We start from the raw sequence: 19,707 nt of genomic DNA, 5'->3' as shown, positions 1-19,707 counted from the left end.
TAAATTATTAAAAGGAGAACAATTAACATTTTTTCTGTTTCGCAGCGCCAAGTATTTTCAATAAAATGTTTAATCGTATTAAAATATTTAACCCAGACCTTTATGTACGTGCAGCTCATTTTGATTTCACATCTTTTTTTATTTTATAATTATTATTATCTTCTATTTTTTGTGATTTATTTGATTTCGTGTACTGGGCGTAATTTTTTTACTTTTCTCAAGTTTTTTATGGAGATTAGTAATGTACAAGAAATATTCGGGTCAGGCATGAATAACAGCGACGTTGAGCCTCGCCCATTCTGTACTTTGCATTTCTAACTCCACTGCGTTGTATCAAATATCATAAATATATAAAAATACATAATCCTCCCCCAACTTTTGAATTCTAACTCGTTTCCTTGTTTCTTGGGATTCTGCCCCACTGTGGCAATGTACTTGGGCGCAGGTAGGAATGTGCAGATCGTCCCGAGGCTCGGGTCCCTGGCCCTCGAGACGGGTCGGAAAATTTTTAGTGGGGTCGGGCGGGGTCGCGATACTTTCGTAAGTTTCCGGCCCGTCCCGAGCCCGAAAAGTCGGCTACCCGCACACCCCTGGTCGCAGACAAGTAGATTCAGCCTGGGCCAGTCGCTGGGTCAAATCGCTGCGACCAATCGCAGCGACCAATCGCGGGTAGGAGATCCTATCTTTAAGGGGAGGTTCTGGTCTAAATGTCGATTTTTTTTTCATTTCATTTTTCGAATGTTCAATCTTTCAGGAATACGTGTTTAAAAGGATTTGTTGAAATTCGTAAAATTCCCGACGTTATAGGCATTTGAGTCGCGGCAAATGCATGGGTCACAACCGTCCACTCCGGCGCTCACGTAAAACTTCAAATGCGTTTTTCTTGAAACAGTGTTCGCAAAACGGTGGGACCTGTATCTTCAAAAGTTATTATCCGATTCGACTGAAACTTTTTTTATTTTCAAGATTATTCTTTTGGCTAGGGGGAGGGGACTAACAAAATTACAAAAAGTTGAAAATTTATAATTTTCAAAGGCGATGAAAGGACGAAAAATACAGGGAAAAGTGATTTCAAACTTGAAGTGTCGTTATTTTCTAAAAAAAAATGTAATTTTTGTAATTTTTAGACCCTCCCCCCTAGCCAAAAGAATAATCTTCAAAATAAACAAGGTTTCAGTCGAATCGGATAATAACTTTTGGAGATAGAGGTCCCACCGATTTGGATCAATTTTTTGACGCCTTGCCTTTAACGACTCCCCAAGGCTGTCTGCAATGATTAATTATAAAACAAAAAATATATTTCTATAATCTAAGACATCCTTAATACAATGCAACAAGTCCCATTAAATTTTATATAGTAGTTTCCCTTTAATTAATTCCTAAATATCACCTATTTTGTTGGGCTCTAGACCAGAACCTCCCCTTAAGCGACAGTGGATCGCGCACCGCCGATTACTACCACTGTCGACGGCGCACGTTTTGCCAAACTATTTCGCTTCTGAATTGAAAACAAAACGTGACTTACCATTTCTGTTGATGCTTTCCGAAGGAAAAATGTCTGCTGCATCGCATGGAGTAGTCAGATTTTCTCCTAGACCCGTAGTTTTGGAAATAAATTGAAAGACATCTGCAAAAATGGGTGCATGTCGGATGTTCTTCTTTTCCCTTTGACCACTGTTTAAACATATTTAAATGTTCTTAATGCACTAACAACTTATATCGTTGTATTCAGTAGGGTTCATAGAATAATTTGACGGAACAAGCAACCGAATAACTATTACTCTTTCGACAGAAATGATGCTCAAAGTTGAAAATTTGCATTTTTTTTTGCAAAATCAAATTCCTCAAAAACTGAGGACGCTGGCGACGAACGGTTTGCGGATTCGTTTTCGGCGTGCGAAAACCTATAAGAAACGGCTATCGAATGTTACAAGTCCGAAAACAGTGAAATCTTGTCGAACTGTGTTATCAAAGGGTGTTTACCCATGTAAAATAATTATTAATAACATATTTTAAACTGGAAAAGGTGAATCTTTACATAAGGTCAGAGGGAAGGTATATTTTTTAAGAAGCTGCGCATATTCATAAAATATATAGACTTTTAATAATCATTGAAAACATTCGTTAAGTTCACGAACGTTCTAACAGTAATCATTATTCACGGGTACTGTTACGACGTATCGATACGTAGAATTGCTTTATGAGTAAACCTCTTTTGGTATTAGGTACTATAGTACTATAGTAAGAGCAGGTACTTCAGATTTATAATACACGGACACTGTCGCCGCGATCTTTTCACCAATTAACGCCAGTTCACGCGTTACAAGAGCCGAGCAATTTTCCTAGAAACTGACAAGTTACAATTCTCTGATTTTGTGGAAAGTTAAGGAAACTGGTACACAGATGTTGATCTTCGATTAGGAAATCACAGCATTGTATTTCAGAGTATTGCGGGTCCTTGATGAAGGCTTCGGGGGATTCGTTCTAAGGCTAACAAGCGCAAGGTAGCAAGGGTTCCAGCACCTTCGTCACCTCGGCAAATATTTCGTCCACGGAAGCTTCAGCGTTGATCTAAAAATGGTTTGCAGTTCACCTGACTGTCTGAGGCTAATTTTAACGATAGTTTCTGACTTTTAAGCACCTACCTTGGCAACTTTGTCTTTGTAATGTTCAATGATCTCCCCGTTCTTCACGTTAAATATCTCAATCCTTTTGTTGATCGTTTCCTCATTATCGTCGGCCCTTTGCGACACAGCCGCGCGACCTAGCAGCCTCTTCTTCAGCGTTTCATTCGAGACCTCGAAGAAGATGATTAAGTCGACGGGGCAAACCTAGAATCAATCGTGCACTTTAAAATTTTGCATTTCCCTATCGTTCGCACTAGTAATTCCAAAACCCTCTCGCGGTTATAGCCATCGCTACTTTTAAGGTTTTACAGTCGCCTACTAATTCTGTATTACCTTCTCTGCCAGAAATTAGTTTATACAAAATTTTGCAAACTGCAACGTCGAGGTTTAAAATTTGTACTTTCATTTTTACACTTTCGAAGAAAGCATGCACGGTTTCTGTTTTGTTGTAAGAAATTTCCTGATTTTACAGAAAATTTTTGTAATTCAGATAAATCTTTACGAGAAAGATCGAATGTACAGTTTTTGGGAATTACTTTGTAACTTTAATATTAGGTTGAGGAATTAGATCGTTCCATTCATTGTACCATGTTTATGCAAATAAGGTTCTTTTATTCTGCCATTTTTCGTTTATACAGTTTATGAAAAAAATAAGTCGAAAATGTAAAGTTACACTTGAAGAGTAAGGGGAAAAACAGGGAATGTCACAAAACTGTTTTATAGAGGACATTATGTTTTAATACTTTAGTTGAGGAGTAAAGAAACAAGGTTTAATGAATTTATCTGCATTCTTCGTAACATGAAACTTACACCCTAATTAGGCATCAGAAAAAAATAATCAATAGAATAATAATTATTTTACATTATTTTAATATTTTTTCAGGTTTCAATTGGGCAGCATACTGAAACGAAATAAGAATTTTCCACTTCTATTATTATCAAAACAAGGAAAGCCACTCATTTGATTGTGACATCGACAGCTCTGTAGTCCCAGCTGCCACCAACAAAATCTTAATATATAAAGCTGAAAGCTTCTACAGTGGTCCCCGGATTATCGAGAAAGATTTGGGACCGGGGAATTCTCCATAAACTGGGGCAGGGGAGGTATAGTGCCTCTACGAGCTATAGTGACTTAGGTGTGAGGTACCCAGCGGGGTCTTAACCGATACCCTGCTGGGTACGGGCCGCTAAACGTGCCCCCACTACTACCTCTTGCAGGACTGTGTTTAGGGAAGACCAGGACAAAACCGGGGTCCTAAAGGGTAAAATCTCCAAAATTACCTGAAGCATGCAGTGATTTCAATTTAAAATAAGTTGTTAATATAAAATAATTTATATTACAACTGTTCTAATGCAGTACATATACCTTACTACAATGGATTTTTATTTAATATGTGCTGACAACGAGACAAATTTTAAATGCCTGTAGCAAAGCTTAATTGCTGTATTTTAATATTGATAATCGATTTCTTCAATTTCTTTCTTAATTTATTAAAATCGAAATTATATTACTTAATCTTTAGGGCCCCGGTTTTGTCCTGGTCATCCCTAAGCACAGTCCTGCAAGAGGTAGTAGGAGGCCACCATACCCAGCAGGATATCGGTTAAGACCCCGCTGAGAGGCCTCACACCTAAGTCACTATAGCTCGTAGAGGCCCTATAGTTTGCGCCTAATAAACTGACCCTTGTCTGGACCCTCGCTTGAACCGTCTGACAAGGAGACTAAAAGACGTAAACCGAAAGTGAGTGAAATAGCGCACCAGCGGGAGACCCTCGGCCGACGGCGAATTGAGATTCAGTATTGAATATGAAAAGGACAATGTTAAAAATAGGTTAATTTTGGCATTGACGACCAAAGAATAATTCTTTCTCAGATCGATTCTATACCTTCCAAGGAACAAAAAATGTATTGGCCACTTTTCCGAGAAGTGACGGGAAAGTTGTGAAAAATGAGGCCAAATTGCAAGAATATGACTGAGACCAGGGCGCGAATTTTTCGGTTTGATTCTCTTCGGAGCATGATCTACTGGCAAAATAATCGCTTAAAAAATCATAACAAGGATTATTTATATCAATTATAACGAATTAGTATTCTGTATAACCATCAAAGTGGTGATAAATAATGCTTTATCGATATTATAAACATCGAAAACAAGAAATTCTTCTTGTAATAGAACGTAAATAAGGATATGTAATAAGTGTTAAACTAACAAGGAGAGTATTTTAGGTGTCCGCCTCCGATCATTTTGATTTTTGGATGTGTTATAGAGGACCGAAAAATAAGAAATACGTGTTTTTTTATTTTTCCCCGTTTTCCTATTTGGCGGGTGAAAACTGCGTTCAAAGTTAGGGTTGAAAAATCATTTTTGTGGATTTTTGAAAATCTGGTGAGTCAGTCATATTTCGCATTCAAAGACACAAAATTTGTCCATTGACACTATTCCCCTATCTCTAATAGTTCTCGAGATATTCCACAAAAAAGATTTTTCAACCCTAACTTTGAATGCAGTTTTCACCCCCCAAATATGAAAACGGGGAAAAATAAAAAAACACGGATTTCTTATTTTTCGGTCCTCTACAACATATCCAAAAATCAAAATGATCGGAAGCGGACACCTAAAATACTCTCCTTGTTAGTTTAACACTTGTTACTTATCCTTATTTACGTTCTATTACTAGAAGAATTTCTAGTTTTCGATGCTTATAATATCGATAAAGCATTATTTATCACCACTTTGATGATTATACAGAATACTAATTCGTTATAATTGATATAAATAATCCTTGTTATGATTTTTTAAGTGATTATTCACTTTGGCCTCATTTTTCACAACTTTCCCGTCACTTCTCGGAAAAGTGGCCAATACATCTTTTGTTCCTTGGAAGGTATAGAATCGATCTGTGAAAGAATTATTCTTTGGTCGTCAATGCCAAAATTAACCTATTTTTAACATTGACCTTTTCATATTACTGATTACACTTTGCTGGGAGTATTACCGATGGATTGGTGAGTTTATGTCGACGAAAATGAGGCTGCATTTAAGCAATCTTCAGCGAACACTTTACAATTTGGTGAAGTCGTTGATATTCTCCATTTAAATTCTCTTCTGCATTATTACATAGTGTGTAATAATTTTAAAAAGGAGACACTTTTCAGTGTATGAATTACATTTAGTCAACGTAGTGACGTTCACTAAAAATGGACCGAATCTCTCGATATTTGAACTCATTTTCATTGGGAAATCCTAAAAAATCCATTAGTAATACTTTCATCAACATTTATCAAAAACATGAACATTTTATTTTTCTCTACTGGGTATTTTACCCCTCGCTCGCACCGAGGAAGCAAAACTGTGGGGTGGGTCTTTCCCAATGATCCGGGGAAAAAGCATGTCAATAATCCGGGGACCACTGTATATGTTTGTGTGTTTGACTGTCGCCTAAAAACATTCGAACGATAAGCTCTGGAATCACGAAATGTGCCTCAGCTGATTATACCTGACTAATCCAAAGGAATGTGACCATTTCCACACAAAAAAATTCTTTTTATAAAATCAGAGTCTACATTTCGGGCGAAGCCGAGTAGTAAAGCTAGTATGCTATAAATCGCAAAATCACGAAAAATGGACATTCCCCGTTTTCCCCTTACCCTTAATTTGTGGAATTGTGACATCGTTTTCAAAAAAAGTATTGAATGTTCATTAACCACGCGCGCAGCTGAATAAAAATCAACAAAATATGGCGCTAATAAATATAATGCAATTATACGCGAAATGAATCCTCATGCAAAAATTGTCGAATAACTTATTTTCGAACAAGACTTTGTTTTCGAGAAAATCGATATATCAGTCCTGTAAAGTCGAGCCAGTGTGTACTTCACTTGAAAGAAGAGTAAAGGACAATGTTAAGTCACAGAGGGGATTAGTGACCTGTAGGGACGCTAGAGTTCCGGGTACGCCGAGCGACCGGAACGACGACGTTGACACCATAGACATATATAGACAGAACGTAAGCTGAGGGGGGTGTAAGATTCGCGGTAAGGGGAGCGATACAGGCAAATCGGGTAACGCATGCCGAATGCTTCCGAAGTTAACCCGACCTGCCTGTATCTGACCTCTGCCTTTTCCCCTCCAAGCCTACCGTTCCCCTCGCCGATAGTCCCAGCTTCTGCGCCGTCTATATACAGGGTCAGCGTTGTATCCTGCAACCCGCGCTCGCGCGAACTTGTAAAATGGCAACAGCGCCTCACGGACGCATTCCACTGCAACCATGCACCGGCCCAGCGGAGAGCTGCTAGCTGCCTGGGCCTGTGATGCCAGATCGGGGACGGGTTCCCTCGAGAATTTCCCCCACCTCGCGCATACTACGCCGGAGCAGCGTGTCCGTGAGCTCGGCGCTTCGGAGTCCAACTCACGGATACGCAGCTCCGGCGTAGTGTGCGCGAGGTGGGGGAAATTCTCGAGGGAACCCGTCCCCGATCTGGCATCACAGGCCTGGACAGCAGTGATGCCTGACCTGCGAAAAATTTAGGATTGTCTCTTACAAATTAACGTCGCAAAGAGCTATTGGGAATTTCCGGCCCCAGGTAATCGAGCCGCGCGCTCCGCTTTTATGATCGGTTTACTACTCGCACCCCAGTTTACTGTAATGAGGTTTGAAAATAATGTCGACTGATCTCGTACCCGTCTCAATTTAAAAAATTTTAGCTACGACAGGGTTGACCGCGGCGCTACACCCTTGTACGGAGAGATTTTTTGCCACCTGCGTGTAAAGGCCACAATAATGGCGCATAGTTCCAAAAAATTAAATTAACGGAAGCCGGTATAGGCGTGGCGTTGAGTAGCTAAAACATTCAGACACAAAAATTCTAGAAAAAAATTCAAACACCGCTACAATCAAAGACACGTCCCATTACGTCTGATCTAGGTATACACTGCATTAAGGATACAATCATAAAAAAGAAAACCAGAACAATAGATTCTGAGATCTGCAGAACTAACACATAATTGAATAAAAATTTAATTTCTCAATTTCTGAAAGTAATAATACCCAAACAACTAGCCTACTGTTTACCAACACCACGAATTTTAAAAACAGCATTAAAATACAGTATCAAATAAACAGTTTGCAAAAGTTTTTTACAACACTTATGATTAAAAAATTGATAGAAAAAAATTAAGTAAGTGTAAAATATTTTAAATTATTTATAGCTCAAAAGTTATACAAAAAAGGCCCCAAATTTTTCAACCCGGGCCGGGAAATTCTGAATAGCTCTTTGCGACGTTAATTTGAAAGAGACCACCCCAAAATTCTCGAAGCCCGGACATCACTGCTGTCCAGCGGTCGCTGGCAACTCTCCGCTGGGCCGGTGCAGGGTTGTAGTGGAATGCATCCGTGAGGCGCTGTTGCCATTTTACCTGTTCGCGCAAGCGCGTGTTGCAGGATAAAACGTTGACCCTGTGTCTATGGGTTGACACAGAGCCGGCCATGGGCAGGGTTGCCGGTTTGTCGGTTTGGGTCGCGCGAGAACAAACGATCGTTTGATGTCATTGGAAGAGGTTTGACTTGGCAACGAACGTGGGGGAGAGACTGAGAGCGAGGGAGAAAGCGTGGCGGGTTGTCGAGGCGTTGGTGACGGCGAAAGGAGAGTGCGTTGAGGGTGCAGAGAAAGCGGACATAGCGTGGAGAGTTGTAGACGGTTGTGTAGAGTTTGCGAGGCTATAGACGTTGTGTGTGTATAAAGAGTATTTGGTGGGACTTACACTGATTTTACTTATATTAATAAACATTATTGAGTATGCTTAAACCTTGTGAAACCTTGTTTCCTACAGACCTACGAGACTACAGCGTATGCTATACACCGTTGGAAAGATTTCGCCAAGACGAATCGATTGATACGATTTTTAACTTAGAAACCAGATGGGATCACCTCGAAAAATGCCCTCAAAGTCCGAGATTTTGCGGTTTTGAACAAAAGAAACCCGTAGTAAAATCCCATCCGGCCCGACGGACCCCGGGTAGGCCCCTGAGGAAAAACCGATTTGCTGGGCGGCAAATGTGCCTCATGACCTTAATTTCAAGGCCGTGTTGGGCCTGCGTTTGCACTACGGCCCTTTCCTATGATGCCCAGTACGAAATCGCCAATGGATTAGTGGCCCATAGGGCCCTGAAATGTAGGTCGTGGGGCACATTTGCCGCCCCAACCTGCTGGAGTGTCGCTTGCATCTAGGGATTGCAATACCGTTAAACCGATTTCCCGGTAAATCGTGAAAAATACCCTAAAATTTTTACCGGTAATTCGTCAAATTTTGACCGGTAATTCGATAAATTACATATAGCAATATAGCGCATATATGCGTTCATTAATTCCATCGGCATCTACTACGTTATCAGTAAAAAAACACTTCAATTACTAATAAAGACGAAAACCGAAGTATCTCATGAAGAACCAACTCTGATCCAAAAGAAAACTAAGAATTTGAATCAGTCATGAAAAAATGGACGTATTTTCAAGAAGAAAAAGTAAGGAGAAAATATATGCTATAAATGGCATACGATTTCTTAATGCTTACCCGGCCAACAAGTGTAGAATCTGAGAGCGCTTTATCCGTGGCTGGATTATTTTGTACAAAAATTAGGTAGCGATCAGGAGACCAAAGTTTAGACGAATTAGGTATGTTTTTGCGTGCTTATTTGATAAAAAGAATTGTTAAATAAAAACTATTTAATTATGTATGTAAGTTAAGATTCTTTTCATTGTTTTCGTGGTGACGATCCATATTAATAAATATTGCCAATAGTTATACAAATATATCTATTTTGTGTTATATCATTTTATATTTTATGTTCAGAATAGTTTTATTTCCATATATTTTTTATAATGCTCGATTAGAGTTCAAAAACAGTTTTTTTGTAATGTTTACTCTTATATTTTCAATACCTTAAAAAACACCGGTAAATTATCGGTAAACCGGTTTTGATTAAAAATTTTACCGAATTACCGGTAATGGAAAAAGTCGGTAATTATGCAATCGCTACTTGCATCCCTCGGTTTTTCCTCAGGGGCCTACTCGGGGTCCGTCGGGCCGGATGGGATTTTACTACCGGTTTCTTTTCTTCAAAACCGCAAAATCTCGAACTTTGAGGCAACTTTTCGAGCTGATCCCATTTGATTTCGAAGTTAAAAATCGTATCAATCGATTCGTCTTGGCGAGATCTTTCCAACGGTGTATAGCATACGCTGCAGGCTCGTAGGTCGCTAATCCCCTCTGCGACTTAACATTGTCCTTACAACGACTTGCTACAATAGCGGACGAGACACGATATTTATTACTAAATATCTCATTAAGTTTCTGTGCAATTGGTCAAACATAGGTCACATAATTTGTCTCTCCCTACCTACGAAATTTCATAAAAATCCATACATAACATTGCACAAAATCTCATCGTCAGTATCAAAAACAAGTTCACAGGGGTACATCACAGAAGCAAATTTTCCTTTTCATTCAAACCGGCGTAAGTTTGTAGAGCCTTATAAAATATTAGACACATATTTTTTATTTTTGTTAAATTTTGAAACGCCTCTTCAAAATTCATTGACAGAAATAATTTTCCTTTAATTAGTCCCAAATTATTTGTCGAAAAATGTTTTAGACAAAAGTGTCTGAATTTAAGTGCAGAATTCATTTGGACGTGGCATAAAAGTAGAAATAAACTGTGCTTCGAAAGTCAACGCGTGAAATGAATCAAGCAACGTTTCAAGATATTAATCATCCTGGGAGCGTATGAATCCTCAATGAATGAACGAGCTTATTACTCAATCTAATTTATGGTAATGATACTCTTGATGACCATCGCGGTGGAGCTTACGTTCTTCTCGAAGAGAATGCCCTGGTCTAATTCACGGGGGTATCCGTCGATGAGGAAGCCAGTTTTCGTGGATCCTTCCTCTTTGGCTTTGTTCATTCGTTCCCTTATAAGGTCCAGCACAATGTCCTACCGGAAACCATATGATCTTCACACTAAGAACAGCGAGATTCGTTCGCATATCACGAGAATCTCTATCGTCATACCTCTTATGCAACTCAACACTATCTTATTTCTTTAATTCTTCAAACCAGCACAGAATTTTTTTTTTTCATTTTTCCTTCGCGTTATATTCAACGATTCTTTTCTTATCGACAGTAATAGTTACAGTTATATATATAGAGTTTTCTTTTAATTTTTTTTTGTTTAGCATTTGTGATAAACTCAATAAAAATTTAGACAACTGTTGCTAAAAAAAAGTGTGGAAAGTCAGTTTTTCTTCATTGAAAATCGAAAATTTTGTTATAAGTTACCACAGACTCGTCAAAAGATTCGCTTTTAATTTATCGGTATGTAGATTGTTATTAAACTTTCGGACTTAAATCAGATTTCATATTTTCTTTTTTGGGTAAACTTTTGCTCTGGGAAACCCGTATTTTTCACCGCAAATTAATATTGGCTAAAAGCACGTATCAAATAGCATGCAAAAATATTAGGTTTAGGAATTTATTCGTTGCAAAGTTATTATGTTAAAAAAACTCCGAAATTTTTACCAACTATACTCACAAGGGAAGGATCCCGAACCCGAAAATTCAAAAAATTCTGAAACTTTCTGAACATATAGGGGATTTCTTCCTGATTACAACGCGATTTTTCTTTGCTGCCCAAATTCACTCGAACGGGGTGAAATTAACCCCTGAATTTTCATTGGTTACTTTCCGATTTTGTGTTATACCTCGCGAACTGTAAAAGATAGAAAAAAAAATTTCAAGACAAAACTTACTTCTTTTAATTAGAGCTATCATTTGATAAAAAAAAATATTTTACAGTTCACGAGTTATAACACAAAATCGGGAAATAACCGAATTTTCAGGGGTCAATTACACCCCATTACCCATGCAGCACACTTCGTGGCGGCAACGTTGCAGGATGGTTGCAGTAACCTTGCAGTGTTGCATGGTTGCAGCGCAATGTGGATGTAACGTTGCTGCGACGTTGCCGCGCAACATTGCACGGGGCGGACATAGAATTATTACTGCACCCTTGCGGCAACGTTGCGTGCAACATTGCAATCTTGCACTGCAACCATTCTGTAACTTTGCTGCAACGAGAGAGTGCTGTATGGGTAGAGTGAATTTGGGCAGCAAACAAAAATTGCGTCGTAATCAGGAGGAAATTCCCCACATATTCACAAAGGTTCAGAATTTTTTTAATTTCCGGGTTCGGGATCTTCCCTTGTCAGAACAAGTTGAAAAGTGGAATGCGTTGTATCGTCGAACCAGTTGTGAAATCTATAGAACCCATTTTCAGCTAAATACTTTGTTGTTAGACAATCACCGTAACTATCAACATTTCACAACCCTTTTCGCCTCATAACTTTTCAACGATAACATTCCTCAACTCCAAATTGGTATCATTACACTCTGTACATCAAGTACTTTCCATGAATATAAATTTCAACCCCCAAAAAAGGTTTTCCAGAGAAAAAGTTCACATTCTTTTTTAAATTGAAAGAAAAAATAAAAAAAGAGTAGGTACCATTTTTCGTATCCACAGAGAAAACATGTAACAACCGTTGGTCATTAAAGCCGGGAATCCACCGGGAAGCTAAGCTATGCTATGCGATGCGATGCGATGCGATGCGATGCTATGCTATGCTATGCTATGCTATGCTATGCTATGCTATGCTGTGCTATGCTATGCTATGCTATGCTATGCTATGCTATGCTATGCTATGCTATGCTATGCTATGCTATGCTATGCTATGCCATGCTACGTTTTAAAAAAATTAGCTTCAATACATTCTTATGGAACCGTTTCCACCAAAAGCTATGCTAAAACGTAGCATCGCATAGCTTAGCTTAGCTCAGCTCAGCTTAGCTTAGCTTAGCTTAGCTTAGCTTAGCTTAGCTCAGCTTAGCTTAGGTTAGCTCAGCTCAGCTCAGCTCAGCTCAGCTCAGCTCAGCTCAGCTCAGCTCAGCTCAGCTCAGCTCAGCTCAGCTCAGCTCAGCTCAGCTCAGCTCAGCTCAGCTCAGCTCAGCTCAGCTCAGCTCAGCTCAGCTTAGTTTACCTTAGCTTAGCTTAGCTTAGCTTAGCTCAGCTTAGTTTAGCTTAGCTTAGCTCAGCTTAGCTTAGCTTAGCTTAGCTTAGCTTAGCTCAGCTTAGCTTAGCTTAGCTTAGCTTAGGTTAGCTCAGCTCAGCTCAGCTCAGCTCAGCTCAGCTCAGCTCAGCTCAGCTCAGCTCAGCTCAGCTCAGCTCAGCTCAGCTCAGCTCAGCTTAGCTCAGCTCAGCTCAGCTTAGCTTAGCTCAGCTTAGTTTAGCTTAGCTTAGCTTAGCTCAGCTTAGCTTAGCTTAGCTTAGCTCAGCTTCCCAGTGGATTCCCGGCTTAAAGATCATCATTTACCGTCGAGACAAATAACCCTTTGGACATTAACTCTTGAAGGGAGGCTCCTCTTGGACTGCCGCTGGCAACCTCCTCCCGTAAGAGATCACCGCTGCTTATGTGAAAAAATCCGTATTTCTCGATGATTCGCTCGCATTGCGTCCCTTTGCCGGATCCTGGCCCACCGACGACCCAAATCGTCTTCATATTCCCAAAGCTCCCTGACTGTTCCGCTGGATTTAAGGCAACCTCCCCCTTCGACCGTATCTTACAGTGAGTGTTTAATGCCCCTTGCTCTTCGTCCTACCGTGAACGCATTTATTCCCAGGAGTTACTTCAATTTTATAGGTTCGTTGATGTTGTCGTGATTATGTCATTATAAGTAAGAGAATGCAGAAAAAAGGCCAAAGAAGTTAGGATTGCCAATGTGTCATTACACGTTCTAGTCGTTACTTTCTCCTACATTATATTGATGTCAAGCAACGTTACTCTTTTTATATAAATTGGCACTACAATCGCCAAACATGCTTCGTCATAAATGAAACGTGAAGTGCTACGCGAATCACGTATTCGTAGATAGTGTTTGGTTCTTGCTAAATTCTGCTCGTTGATTTCTTGTGGTTTGCACAGAATTCAGTTGCTTTTGCTGTTCACTTTCAAAGTGAAAAATTGGAGGCTTGCGTTTTAAATATGGGCCTAAGAATTAAATGGACGGAGCACAAAGTCTCAACGTGGACGAGGGGGGTCGAGCCAGTCGATCGGGAGGAGAGGAGTCGTGGTGGAGAGCTTGTGATTGGCGGAGTAGTACGCATGCGTCGCGCTTTATTTGAAACGGAATACTTATATAGGGTGTATTAAAGTACTTACATATGAGCCCCTGAATGGACGAGTGGCATAAGTTTTACCAAGTCTTAAGTGACCAAAATATAATGTCGCAATTGCGTATTAACGTTTCAAACTCAACGGCAAACTTAACCATACAAAAATTTAAAAGAGGCAATGCCTCTTATCAATAATATGTCACTTTCAGTAACCAATCACCGATCGTCCACCACCGCATGCGCAGTATCATGCACCCCTGTTACTGACACGAGCTTAGGCCCCGCAGCTTTGTGCTCCGTTAATTCTTAGGTCCATGGTTTTAAAGTTGTCTTGAATGTAGGGGCTTGAGAACAAGATCCGGAGACTTTTTTCAGGAGGGCAACTTTGGGGTGACGGTAAAGAAAAATATAGTAATGAAAAAACAACCCTGGCGATGACATCGAAGAAATTTACATCGTGGATGAATCGGATCGTGAAACACGCGGTGCAAGTGGAGTGGTACCCCTCTTGCTTTTTTGAACCCATTTTGTAGTGCCAATTTCATTAAAAATGTAAAACAGAAATTGTAAAATATTCACTTTGTCAGTATAAACTTAATAAAGATCAGTTTTCAAAAATAAGCGATTTTTACTCAAAAGCCAGAGCCCCTTTGCCCCCGTCCCCTAGGGTGTCCCTTAGAATTGAAGGTGCGATACAATGTTGGGACGCCCGCTAATTTTATTCCTCTTCGTATGCTAAGTATGCAAAATTTCGGAACAATCGGATCAATCTGAACCCTGCCTCAAGAAGCTTAAAGTTACGATATACTGTGAACTTTTTTTTATTTCTTTTTGTCCACCTTTAGAAAATAATCGTTCACTTGGAACAGAGGTTGCTGGAATGCATAAATATTTTACCGCCATAGTCCAAAGACTGGAGAAATGAAAAACTTGTACCACCTTCGTTCTTCCAGCTATTAACGATATATTAACGATAACGTATTATTGATACAGCCTTAAGTATCATTAAGTTATCGGGTTGCCTATTAAAAAACAGCTGTTTGCAAGAACGCAATTTCGTTCGAAACTTTGAGCCTCTTGAGACAGGGTTTAGAGTTGTTTGATCGAGTCGAAATTTTGCACACATATTTACCCCACCAAAGGGAAACAAATCAAGGGGCGTCTCAGACTGAATTCTTAAATTTAAAAAAAAAGTCACTATAAGGGACATCCTACCTCCCCTCCGGACGCCCATGCTTGAGAAATACAGGGTCATCCGTTAAAATTGAAACCTACGCGGGCGCGAACAGACGAAATGGCAACACCGCCTCACTGTAATGAGGTTTGAAAACAATGTTGACTGGTTTCATACCCGTCTTAATTTAAAAAATTTTAGCTACGACAGGGTTGACCGCGACGCTATACCCCTGCACGGAGAGATTTTTCGCCACCTGCGTGTAAAAGCCTCAATAATGGCGCATAGTTCCAAAAAATGACATTAACGGGAGCCGGTATAGTCGTGGCGTTGAGTAGCTAAAACATTCAGACACAAAAATTCTAGAAAATAATTAAAACACTACAATCAAAGACACCTCCTATTAGTTACCCGTTACGTCCGATCTATGCATGCACTCCATTAAGGATAAAATTATAATAAAAAAAACAAGAACAATAGATTCTGAGGTCTGCAGAACTAACACATAATTTAATAAAAATTTAATTTCTTAATTTGTTATCAACACCGCGAATTTTGAAAACAGCATTAAATACAGTATCAAATAAACAGTTTGCAAAAGCTTATCGCAACAATTATGGTTAAAAAATTGATAAAAGAAAAATTAAGTAAACGTAAAATATTTTAAATTATCCATCATTAAGAGGGAATAATTTTTCCTCATTTTTCGGCGCAAATTGCATTTCGATATCTTTTATAGTTCAAAAGTTATACGAAAAAGGCCCCAAATTCTTCAACCCGGACCGGGAAATTTCAAATAGCTATTTGCGAAAGGGACCATCCTAAAATTTTCGAAGCTCGGGCATCACTGCTGTCCAGCGGTCGCTGGCAACCCTCCCAATGCCGGGCCGGTGAATAGTTGTAGTAGGGGTATTCGATTCCGATTCGATTCTTCAGAAAATCGATTTTTTTTGGTAAAAGATCGATCTTTTGAATCGATTATTTGGTATCCGATTTTCCCCAGAATCGATTCTTTGATGTAAGAATCGACAATCGATTTTTTGCCGTCTGGGGGAATTAATTTCCACTAGTGAAAGGACCAATCAAACTGCTTTTTGCGTAAGTTTTCCTGGTCTTATACGTTTCCCGCCAAATTTATACAGGATTCGCGCCAAATTTATAAACGATTCTTATGTTCTGGATGATGCTGGACAGTTCTGGATCTTCCTTTACCATTCTTCCTTCTTTCTTCCTTGTCTATTTTCCAAAGCCGGAAATATTTTAACTGATCACAGAAATAGTTTATCACCTGAACATTTACAGCAATTATTTTTTTTAAATTCCTTATCAATGAAAGAATGGCAATTACATGATGAATAAAACATTTAAAATGAATAGCAAAATATTTCTTCTATTCAATACAACGCCCTTCAAAAACTATCCCAAATTGTTCCTTGTGAAAGTATTTTTTATATTGATTCTTTCAAAATTATTCAAATCCGACTTCCATGTATATGTACTAATTTTGGAAAAAAAAGTTTTATGACGATTCTTTTCATCTCGATTCTTCCAGAATCGATTCTTTGGTTCAGATTTTTTAGAAGGATCGATTCTTATAATTCGATTTTGAATCGATTCAAGAATCGATTCTTTGAGGCGAATCGAACACCCCTAGGTTGTAGTGGAATGCGTCCGTGAGGCGGAGTTGCCATTTTCGCCTGTTCGCGCGCGCGTAGGTTGCAGTTTTAACGGATGACCCTGTATTAGCCGAACCGACAGATCAGTACAATTCATATAATCGAGTATTAGTATAGTGACACAATTTTGAAGCGGGTCCATTACGGAAACATCTTGAACAATTTTAGGTATCTGAATAATTTGAGTGGTTTGAAAAAAAATCAATTTATTAATACAGTATAAATGCAGCTGGAAAAATTTGAATTTATTACTCCTATTCGAGTTGTCGACATATTCGAACTTATGAAAGTTTTATTAACAAGGTAGAATCTCACGTTTGTAAAGAAATTTTATTTTTAAAATGTTCACCCCATAAAAGGGTAAAAAAGGGGCTAAAGGGTTTTACGCCCTAACGTAAAACTGTAATGCAAAAAGTTGATGAAGGTAATTTCGAAAGAAAATTTGTCTTTGCTTTGACTTTTGGCTGCTCTCGAAGGATTTCACCTTGCCATTTATCTCTCGATCGATACACTTTGCTTCTCGTATTCGCTCTCGTATTTCCCTTGAACTTTAAGGCAAATTTTCATACATGAATGTTTCGCATTAAGACTAAAATACTGAAACGTGATGCATTAGACGCAGCCCAGTGGCTAGATAAATTTATATTGATAGTGCTATAAATAGACATCGGCAATAATTTACCACCTGACGTTTACATTACCTATTATATATTTCAAATATTCATTAAAAACTTTAATTTTGCAACCCGACACAAGTAATTGCCGCTTCTAAAATTATATCCTAATCGTATCGTATCACTGAACAGATATTCATCCGCAAATAAAAATAAACCAGCAAACTTTTTTTACACAACTTTACATTGACTTTTTATTCAATACATTATACAAGTTTATATTGTCATTTCTTTCCTCGTCAATAAGTCAACCCTATTATTTCTCATAATTTGCAGCGACAACTTATATAGCGCAGCAAAAAGTTTGTTTAACGTTCGAAATATGCGACGTAACGTGATTTGTTTATACAGGGTGGTGCAACTCGAAGGGGTGAGATTATACGTGAAAATATAAATGGAAAATACAGGAAAACATTGTATTATTCGGAGCTTCGGTTAGAACACAAATGACTTTGAATATTTATAGGTACGCATACACCTGACCAAGAATTGGCAGAGTGTAACAATAAATATAGTACCACTGGGGGTGAAATAGAATAGCTGTTTTTCGAGAAAGTCAATTCTAATTCGTTGGCTAATCAAGTGCAATTTTCTGAAGAACAAAGCCTCGTTCGAAAAAAAGTGATCGTACAATTTCGACTATATTTTTGCGAAAAGATTCGTTTCATTTTTACAATTTGCCAATTTATACTCAGATGGATGCGTAACAGACAAGTTTTCAGGGTTGATTCTATTGAAAATGAAAACTGGTAAAAAAAATATTATTCTGTATTTGCTACTTATTTCTAAAAAAAAAAAAGAATCACCGACAATTCCGCGACTACTATCTCGAAGCGGCATAATTAGGTGCCGTAATACGCAGTGACAAGTATCATACCTAACGAGGAAGTTGAAAATTGTTGTGTCCTCGAGGGAAATATAACAGACGAGAGGCAGTCGTTAAAATATTTTAGTAATCAGCATAGCAAGGCAATACCCCAATCTTTATTCCATTAAATACATAAAACGCTCCAGATTATTACCCCCAAAATAAAATATTCATCCTTACGAGAACGTTGCAAAAATATTTCCAAAAAACAATGCATTCCGTTAACGGGTTTAAAATCGATCTTACGTAACACTCTATGCGCCAAACAAAATGGAAGTTTTATGCTAACTTTCATACAATCTGTACACATAATTTCACGTTTGAACGGGACTAAGGGAGTCTCTTTTAATTCAACCCCGAGCATACAATTTTCACTACACTATCTCCACTAATATTTCCGTACTGGAAGAATCAAGCATCAACCGATTCTAAAAAATGAGAAATGTGCGGAAGAATATGTATCCTTAAATCTGCGATTGGGATCACAGTAAGCAGGACGTTTCCACTGTGATATTATTTATGTAAACTCGACAGACGTGCGTTAAATAATTAAACAGGAGTGCAAGCAGTACTGGACAGGATTAACTCGAAATCCACGGTAAGTTCGCATGAAATTGCACGTGACCGTTTACTTACTAGTAGAGACGCAACGGACTCGAGATTTCACTAATAACTGCTGAGAGGAGTAGTCAAAGCTGCCAGCTTTTGTGTTAAAATTTCGAACATATCGATTTGTCATTGGCTCGTCGCCGTCAGGTGGGAGTTATTTTACGCATGTGCAAAGATGTAAGGTCAGCATCTTGCACGCAAGATGGTTATAACAGTGCACGTACGTATGTACGAACTGTGCGCATACCACGGTCACGTATAACTATACACTATAAGTACATTCGAATTCTTGGCACCTTGAACTTCCTACGTACCCAATGCCAGCACACGTAAATATAAAAACGAGAACAGTCTCTAAAGTCTTAAATCAACAGACATGGATATCAGCATCACAGCATCCAATTGAAGCAGAACATGTTAACGACCTAACAATGGATTCCCGAATCGAGTGACTCATCTTTCGAACGAATCGAGTCGAGCCGAGTAGAACAATATTCGAAGGCTATATAACGATGATCTCTTATGCTTAGCGTTCACTGTCTCTTTACCTCGACAGTACGATTACCTTGGCCCGTAGCATGTGCGAACACGCGATTTTGTTGAGGCACACTTAAAATTAAGATTACTGTGAAAATAACACAGAATATACATTTCTCAGACCTGCTACGCGTCCGCATGTGTATGTTGAAGAATGCGCACAACGCTGAAAAGCTGTAACACGACTAGAGTAAATTCGGCGCTCAGGCTATTGCCCCGTGCCCGGGGAGGTGATTGTGTGTCGTTAAATGTATGTATGCATGTATATGTTGTCCGTAAATATATACAGCTTCAGGTTGCAGAGGCATGCTGA

General features: G+C 38.9%; 1 protein-coding gene across 1 annotated transcript; it reads right to left on the bottom strand.

The window, feature by feature from the left end:
- Positions 1-2,081: 2,081 nt before the first annotated feature.
- Ak1 (Adenylate kinase 1) lies at positions 2,082-19,103 on the bottom strand. The gene is made up of 5 exons (XM_076821015.1): positions 18,885-19,103; positions 13,057-13,338; positions 10,497-10,622; positions 2,646-2,831; positions 2,082-2,571 (listed from the first exon to the last, which is right to left on the bottom strand). Exons 2-5 carry the CDS (start codon positions 13,240-13,242, stop codon positions 2,491-2,493), a joined length of 579 nt encoding a protein of 192 aa, XP_076677130.1. The 5' UTR covers positions 13,243-13,338; positions 18,885-19,103; the 3' UTR covers positions 2,082-2,490.
- Between the last annotated feature and the right edge of the window lie 604 nt (positions 19,104-19,707).

This window comes from Andrena cerasifolii, chromosome 1 (assembly GCF_050908995.1).
Source record: "Andrena cerasifolii isolate SP2316 chromosome 1, iyAndCera1_principal, whole genome shotgun sequence".
In the NCBI taxonomy this organism is placed as follows: Eukaryota; Metazoa; Arthropoda; class Insecta; order Hymenoptera; family Andrenidae; genus Andrena; species Andrena cerasifolii.
Note: the sequence above shows the minus strand (reverse complement) of the source record. Positions and strands in the feature narration are given on the sequence as shown.

What these genes read in the sequence shown, in the direction of transcription:
- Ak1 (XM_076821015.1), bottom strand. Translation starts at nt 13,242, where the DNA reads ATGAAGACGATTTGGGTCGTCGGTGGGCCAGGATCCGGCAAAGGGACG. An exon ending in AAGGGTTATTTGTCTCGACG is followed by an intron (nt 10,623 to 13,056) that starts GTAAATGATGAT and finishes GGTTTCCGGTAG; the next exon opens with GACATTGTGCTGGACCTTAT. An exon ending in ACAAAGACAAAGTTGCCAAG is followed by an intron (nt 2,572 to 2,645) that starts GTAGGTGCTTAA and finishes AACCATTTTTAG; the next exon opens with ATCAACGCTGAAGCTTCCGT.